The 7,924-nt window shown below is 34.1% G+C and overlaps 1 protein-coding gene across 2 annotated transcripts; it reads right to left on the bottom strand.

Moving 5' to 3' along the window:
• Positions 1-1,430: 1,430 nt before the first annotated feature.
• Positions 1,431-3,849, bottom strand: LOC132167491 (probable N-acetyltransferase HLS1). Of its 2 annotated transcripts, none has more exons than XM_059578485.1 (3): positions 3,502-3,849; positions 3,123-3,259; positions 1,431-2,452 (listed from the first exon to the last, which is right to left on the bottom strand). In XM_059578485.1, exons 1-3 carry the CDS (start codon positions 3,682-3,684, stop codon positions 1,675-1,677), a joined length of 1,098 nt encoding a protein of 365 aa, XP_059434468.1. In that variant the 5' UTR covers positions 3,685-3,849; the 3' UTR covers positions 1,431-1,674. The 2 variants fall into 2 exon arrangements, with proteins under 2 accessions (XP_059434468.1, XP_059434469.1); XM_059578486.1 differs by lacking the exon at positions 3,502-3,849 and adding an exon at positions 3,356-3,405.
• Positions 3,850-7,924: the final 4,075 nt, after the last annotated feature.

Here is a 7,924-nt window from a genome sequence, read left to right as displayed (position 1 = left end):
TATATATATATAAGTTATATATTTGTATTATATTTATAAATATAATTGTATGATATATATAATTAAGTACGTTAATATACTTAATTATATCCTAATTATATCCTATAAATATAATATTCTAAGTATATAGTATTTAATTATTGTAAGTATAATATATAATATATTGTAATTAACTTAATTATAGCAAAGGTTCTAATATTAATCTAAGTATTTTTCAAAAATCAAAGAAGAAGAAAAAAGGTTTGTAAATTAATATATAGTATTTAATCACAAAAGATTTTGTGTTTTCATCCCTTGAAGTTCCAATATCTCCAAATTAATTGAAAATGACATTTTATACAAAAATAGTATATCGACATGTTTATATATATATATATAATATGTTTTGGAATGATTGGTTTTGTAAAGCAAATTTTCCAAATCAAAGTTATAAAAATGACATGTACGTGTACGTCAAACCTAAATTAAGGATATATAACGTACATTATCCTATAATTTAGCTCGTTCAATATTTTGGAATCTCCTTAAAATAATAAAATTAAGTAATTAACATGCATTAGGCATATTGAAGTATATAAATATTAAATAAGTTGTATAAACAAAAACAAAAAACCAAAAGAAAACAAAAATAATAATAATAATAATAAACATAATAATAATTGAAATACATTTACGTGTGAACTTTGACATCGGAAGTCAACGGCACGTGTCAAAGCGACAGTCAGGAAATTCAACGGCGATCAAAGCGACCGCGTGAAATTCGATGCCAAAGCGACACGTCAGAAATTTCTGACGTGTCGTTTTGACACGTCAGCAATTTCTGACGTGCCGAATGTTGGCACGTCAGAAATTAATAATTTTTATTTCTAATTAAAAAATTTGCGTCAAAATTAAATTTGGTTAAATTTTTACTGACGCGTCAAGAATTAACACGTCAGTAAATCCTGACGTTTTAACTTTGACACGTCAGAAAATAATTTTGCTGACGTGTCTAATTCGCACGTCAGTAATTACTGACTTGGCAAAAAAAAGACACTGTTTGCCACGTCAGAAAATCCCCTTTTTTTTGTAGAGGGAACATATGCACGTGTACCAGAAAACATTGAAGAGGTAAGTAAGCATTGAAACTGAGGTGAGATGATTTATTTGCTTGCATTAAATGTACGATAGAAATGTATTTTTTAACTTATATATAATAAAAAGTACAATGGTAATACCTTTAAATTTTATAATTAAATTTTAATGAAGAATCCTACCCATTGCGTGGGTTGTTATGGGCTTTCAAAAATGCAAAGCCTTCCGTTTTTTACTTCAAACACATGAACTGATTCAGTATTTTAAATTGTGCATTAAAAAACTGGTTCATCCTTTCAAAAAATAGGTTTACATTACATGTCACAATTTTAAAGCACTTCTAAAGAGGTTTTCGCTATTATATATATGATTATTGTTTTTGGATGAATACACCAGAAAAGTTAAGCAATTAAGGACATACAATACATATTCCATCAACTATTCATGATCTCTAGCTAGGTTTCCATGCACTTGTCTCATCGCCCTTGTCATCATTGGGGTACTTTTCATCTTCTTCAACCCACAAGATCACCATTGATCATATATATGTGATATGTAACACGTAGCTAGGGTTCTCGAAGAACAAATAAATAATTAACTCTAAAAATCTCTTGGATCGACAAATACATCTCCTAATGGTCCCTTGGCCAGCATTAATTTATCCGTATTATTATCGTGGAACATCAACTTCTTAGCGTACCAGAGATCATTGATTCGTGACATAGAGGACTCCTGTGGAACATGCTTGATGAGAGGATCAGTCACCCCTAGCTCAGCTGCAATCACCTTACAATCCTTCACATTTTGCCCCACATTCGATGCAAAGCTCCACACAGATTCCATCAGCTCCCCAAGCTTCTCTCCCTCCCCAAGCATCCCATACAGAAAGAGAAATCCAAGGCATGGAAAAATCTTTTCCTTTGCACAGCTATTCCATATGCTGAAGATTATCCAAGAGCTTGGGGTTTTCCTCTCATCATCTTTCTTTTCATTGTTGTTGTTGTGTGTGTTCATCCAACCGCCTTCTTTGAAGTAGCACACCCACGTGCCGAGGCTGGGGTTTTCCTTCAAAATCGCTTCAATGTCTGCTGGAGATATCTCTTTGTCTTTCAGCTTCTGTTTGTACAAGGAAGTTGCCTGGTCTATGTGCAACTTCTCTACTTTTATGTCTTCCGACAGGCTATAATTCTTAGCAGGGAAACAGATTTGTTGAACAAATATGACCAATGAGCTGAGGTTGATGTAGCTGCATTTGAGAGTGAAGAGATTCATTGAGGCTGAGTTGTTTTCTTCAGTGGCTAGAAATGTATACTCTGCTCCATTTCTCAGCAGCCATTCTTCAACTGAATTCACAAGCTCTAATCCTATTCCCATCCGTCTATATATATACCGGACAACAAATGAAAGTTGTTAAATATATTGAGAGTGGAAGAAGGAGAAAGAGAGGAAGCAAATACAAGGACTACATTGTATTGATAATGATATATTGAGAATGATTAGAGAGGCTTCTATATATAAAGAGGCTATGAGTGATAAATAAGAAATCCTAGACTAATTATGGTAGAAAATAAACCCTAGAGAATAATATAAAATATTCTAACAAAAGTAATAGTGCTTAACTGGCGGCGGGAACCTTAAAAACATATTCATCCACAAAACAAAAATCATTTCATTAAAATCTTAAAAAGTAATTAAAATGACCATAATTAAATATGTCAAACACCTTTTTTCACTCATGATACATGAAATGATTGAAGCATGTGAGTTATATATAAGTTGATAACAGCTTTCTGTACGTACACATCATTTCCCTTTCTAATTTGTAGAAAATTTTGTCTCATCATTTTTTATTAGCTTAAGTTTCCGAGAGAAATTGTGATTTAATATATGGTATCGGATCGACAGAGATATTCAATTTGAACATTGTTTAAGTTTTTAGAATAAGTAATGATTTAACAAAGTATTAACAAGTAATCATGCAATCAGGAGTCGCAAATCGACGTGTTTCTTCATATATCGAAACATGGAATATCAATGTAGAGTATTACCGGTGTGTAGGAGAGACTCGAAGGCCTAGTATGCAACCCATCTTGACATGTGATTCCCCAAAATTACCAGTTTGAACGCCCTTAATGCATCCTCGAACCACTCCGACAAGCTTCCCATTTTCAAGCAGCTCAGCTACCTGCAAGGTCATTTTCAAGAACATTATTAGTGGTCTATATCGATAACTATAATGTCTTCGGAGGGACAAAGGGATTCCCCAGAGAAAAAGTAGTACCAAGAAAGGGAGACATATATGCATGCATCATCTAAAAAAAAGGAATGCAATTAATTAATGTATGCATGATATGTGTATGTGCATGGATGGATTTGGCAAGATTTATATTTATATATACATATAAGGAAAAAGTATCTGTTACCCACCAGAATGACATGAAGGGGATAGAAGCGAATCCTACATAAAGGGTCACCAATCATGCTAGTGAAAATTGAGACCCCCATTTTAGACCCTATCTCACATTTCCTCTCAAGCTTCCCCACCACTTCAAAGTCTCTGTCTTCATTGAATTCCCTTACAAGAATTTTCTTCTCTATGTTGTCCACCATGTCTTTTTACTTACAATAGCTAAGCAATCGATCGAGTTGTGTTTTCCAGATCTCAGGTGGGAAAGAAAAATATACGGCTTGCCTGCTGCCACCATACATCCTATTTCATTCTTATATACTGGCTGGCAAAGGATGCTATTTATTTATTTTATTTTCCAGTTAATTTATAATTATGTAGGTACGAAAAAGCTGGGAATGATTTTGAGTATTTTCCAATAAATAGAGTAATAGAAGTAGTATACAAGGTGCACCACAAAAATGGAACAATAATCTTATGAAGTGATTCAGAGGATCTTTGTAATCATTTGTATGTTCTAGATTCCTTTCAATATCCAATCGTACGTAGTGCACCCCACACACACATATATATGTATATATATAATGACCATCTTCTTTTATGTTAATTACTTAAATCTTTCAGTCTCTTTGAAATGTTTTCGTCTTTTCTGGTGCAAAATTAATCACCCTGGCCATGGCCAACACTTACTCCTCCTAGGTTTCATGTTGAGGTAATTACCTTTTCTTCTTATCAACTACAACGCATTGTCCAATTGTTTGATCCTATCAAATTACTATTTTATGCCCAAAACTCCTATTTCTGCCAGTCAAAGGTATTAATTCAGACGGTCAACCTGTCACATGCGCCCTACATGCCATCTTGAAATGACAATGCGTTGTAATTGATTGAGGCAAAGTGACAATGCATTATATTTGATGAGGTCAATGTGACAATGCGTTATAGTTGATGGGAAAAAAAATAATTACCCCTTTCATGTTACTTTATTGTATGTGTACAACATGTAGAGTATCAAACATACAGAGCAAGACAACTCTCTCTATCTCTCTCCATTTCTGACTTAATAGGGATGAAAAACTTTTGTCGCTTGGGGGCCTCAATGGATTGGTCAGAGTAGCACCTTTAGCATCTCATGATTAAACCGGCTAGACGACCTTGGATATTTATCTAGGGTTTACTCATCATTAACGTTGTATTCAATGAGAGGTTAATTAAGCCTTTCAGGCTCCTCTCGCCCAAAACAAAGGCATACTGGTCTTTTGGAATAGTAACACATTTTATCTGGAGTTGAAATTATAGAAATTGATCTATTCATTTAGGGTTTAGGGTTTAGGGATTAATCTTCCTATGATACTAATTATCAGGTTACGGAGTTGATATTCAGGATCATAACACACTATGGTTACGCAAAGAGATGTTGATGGTGGAAGCCTTAGATATCTAAAATGGCACAATTTTTTTGTCTTGATCCATGGTTATTACGCCCAAACTGAAACGACGTCGAAAAATTAGGGACATAAATCTTTTCTTGATTAATTGGTGTCATTTATAAAACGTAGTAAAAATTCTTGGTTCTGTCCTAGCTACCTATATAATTGGGCATGATTGAAGTGTGCTTTTGCCAAACGTCTTATATACATTTATATTCTTTGGACAACCATTTATATATATATTGTGATTAATTACTTCATGAAGCTTCAATATTGGAAGATGTGGACGAAGTTTGATACCACTGTGCTACTGATTGATGAGTCATATATTCTAGTGTTTGTATTCATGTAGTTGCTTCTGAAGCTAAATAATATTATCTGATACGCATGTGAAAAGGGTGCATGGTCTGAAAAAAGGAGTGATTCTGGTATAGTACTTTGTACCGATTAGCTCGAATAGTCAAATCAGATCATAGCTGTTGTGTTGGAAAGTAGTCTTTGAATTTATAATTGTTTCTTGTCCTTCAACAACCATAGCAACAATATGTGGTTGATGATGGAACATGGGGCACAAGAATGTGATCATTTCGAGTTTTATGTTTTTGGAATCGTTATCCGACAGAGTTTGAATGCCATTTGGAAAGTGCGAGTTGCTTTTTGAAATTCATGGTTATCCGACAGAGAGTACTATGAAGAAATTATATATATTGTTTGAGAGAGTTTCACCACCTCAGGTGCCCGTACAAGATATGTGCAGAAACTTCTGTAAATTTTTTTAACTGTTTTACGATTTGATAAACTGGAGCTGCAGGAATTATTTCATCAACTTTCAACGTGGTAATGAATTGGCCGGGGGTCATCCCAGTCATGTCAACATTATAATCTGCGGTGGGAATCGCCCTTATCCAAGTACTACACCTGCACATGACTCGCACTATCTCGAATCAAATAGAGCGTTTGTAATTGTATTAGGAAATAGAGCTTTTAAAATCGAATAGAGCGTTTTTCGTCGCTAAAATTGGGGGTATTTTTGGTAGAATAAACGGCTCATCGACAAGTGCATGGTGATTAGCATGTGTAGTCTTTTCCATCAAAAATAGTGATCAAATTTGTGGGAGGATCAATTATCTCAAAACATTTGGGTAGTTTATGTAAAAGAAAAAGGGGAAATACACAAAAAAAAACGAAATTCCTCCTAAGGTGGGTTACAACGTCATTTTTCTTAAGAAATTATTTGCCCCCATCAGATATGGTATGCAAAAGGGTAACAACAAATATTTCTCCAGGATACAATGGAGGCGAGAAAACTTCTGTATTTAATTGCGTTCTACACAAAACGAAATTAAACCCAAAAATACCCTCAGATTTATCTATTCTATCAAGACACAAAGACTCTGATAATATATTAAAAAATACATAGAAGAGTTTTAAAGAAATTGAATAAACAGAGATAATTATCTACTCAACTACTCAGATAATTTCGAATTTCGAAATTAAACTACTAAACTATTATTAAACTGCTTATCCAACATACACTTAATTATGACCGTTAGATTAAATAATTATCTCATAATAACCATTAGATTTTATTTATTTAATCTTAATCGTTAGATCAAAGTTAATTTGATTTTACAATTAACTTTAATTACAGTCCAATAAATCCAACCACTCGATTTACCTAAGAAGCATCCTACAGTTTATGTCAAACCATTGGATTGAATGATCTTGACTGTCCAAAAATGAATGGTCATGATCAGATTGCTCTAAGCTCCGATGCTAAGTGCCAAGTGCGCCATCAAGGCGCCACTAGCACCCACACCACGTGCGCGTGCGCGTTTGCGTCTGGTGCTTCGTACCGTACTAGAGTATACACTAGTGTGTATACACCTAAGTTTTTTTTTAATAGCTTAAAGTTTGTTGAGCCTTATAAATGCTAACTTCACTTTCTCTATTCCCATGTGGGAGCCTTATAAATGATCTTCATTCAATGCTCTTTAAAACCTTCCATTTTAAAAGATTCGCAAAACACAAAATAATATTTAATAACTATTAATTTTGAAAATATTTCTACAATTCCCCACCATTTTCAAAATAAAAAAATAACTTGATTAGAATAGAAAAACTTATGCATAAATGAAGGTGTCTTGAGGACTTGAACCTTCACTGAGTGATAGTATGTCAAAGCTAATCAGAATAACATGGTAGATAAACTTGAACCAACTATCCTATTTAAATAACCAGACATACCTCACACATGCTTTTTCTTCTCTTTGGGTATTTCTTTTTATGCCGACACGTGGATTGGCCTTGTGTCTATATCCCAGTTTCATAAGCGTTCTAGAAACAAAATCTCTGTCCCATAGAAGGCGGCACCACCTCCGAAACTCGTATAGGGTAGGCTCATCGGAAGTGCCCTGTTACAAATACACTTCAACAAAAACATGTTCTATGCCTACTAAGCGCATAACGCACAACCTCTACTATAACATTACAGGTTCCAAGCACTCTTACATTGGGATGTTTTATTAGTTTAAAACCTAATACAATATGTGGTGCTTGCAATCACTACATATAGTGTACTTTAGCTCATTAAACTCAAGATCTTGAAATTTCAAGTGTTGAGTTGAGTTTCCACTATTGGTGATCTAATGGCTTTAATCTCATCCCCTATGATGTTTTCCACACCAAATCCCTTGCAAGTGCTACAGTCCATGGATTTGCCAAGTTTTGAACAGATCTTACAAAATCAATGGTAATTACTCCATCAGTGAGTAACTGTCTTACATAACTATGCCTTAAACCAATATGCCTTGATTTGAGATTATAGATATGACTAGAAGCTCGTGATAGAGTAGCTTGACTATCACAATGTAAAGACACCAGAAACATAGGTTTAGGCCATATAGGAATTTCCATTAATAAATTCCTCAACCATTCAGCTTCTTTGCTAAAAGAAGCCAATGCCACAAACTATGCCGCCATGGTAGAGTATGTAATAAGGGTCTGTTTCTTA

The sequence above is a fragment of the Corylus avellana genome, chromosome ca1, assembly GCF_901000735.1.
Source record: "Corylus avellana chromosome ca1, CavTom2PMs-1.0".
NCBI classification, from domain to species: Eukaryota; Viridiplantae; Streptophyta; class Magnoliopsida; order Fagales; family Betulaceae; genus Corylus; species Corylus avellana.
This window is presented reverse-complemented; position numbering and strand designations above follow the sequence as displayed.

Excerpts from the sequence above, each read along its gene's own strand:
- LOC132167491 (XM_059578485.1), bottom strand. The coding sequence starts at position 3,684 with ATGGTGGACAACATAGAGAAGAAAATTCTTGTAAGGGAATTCAATGAA. Across the intron at positions 3,260-3,501 it reads ATCCCCTTCATGTCATTCTG|GTAGCTGAGCTGCTTGAAAA; the intron begins GTGGGTAACAGA and ends ATGACCTTGCAG. Across the intron at positions 2,453-3,122 it reads CGAGTCTCTCCTACACACCG|ACGGATGGGAATAGGATTAG; the intron begins GTAATACTCTAC and ends GTATATATATAG.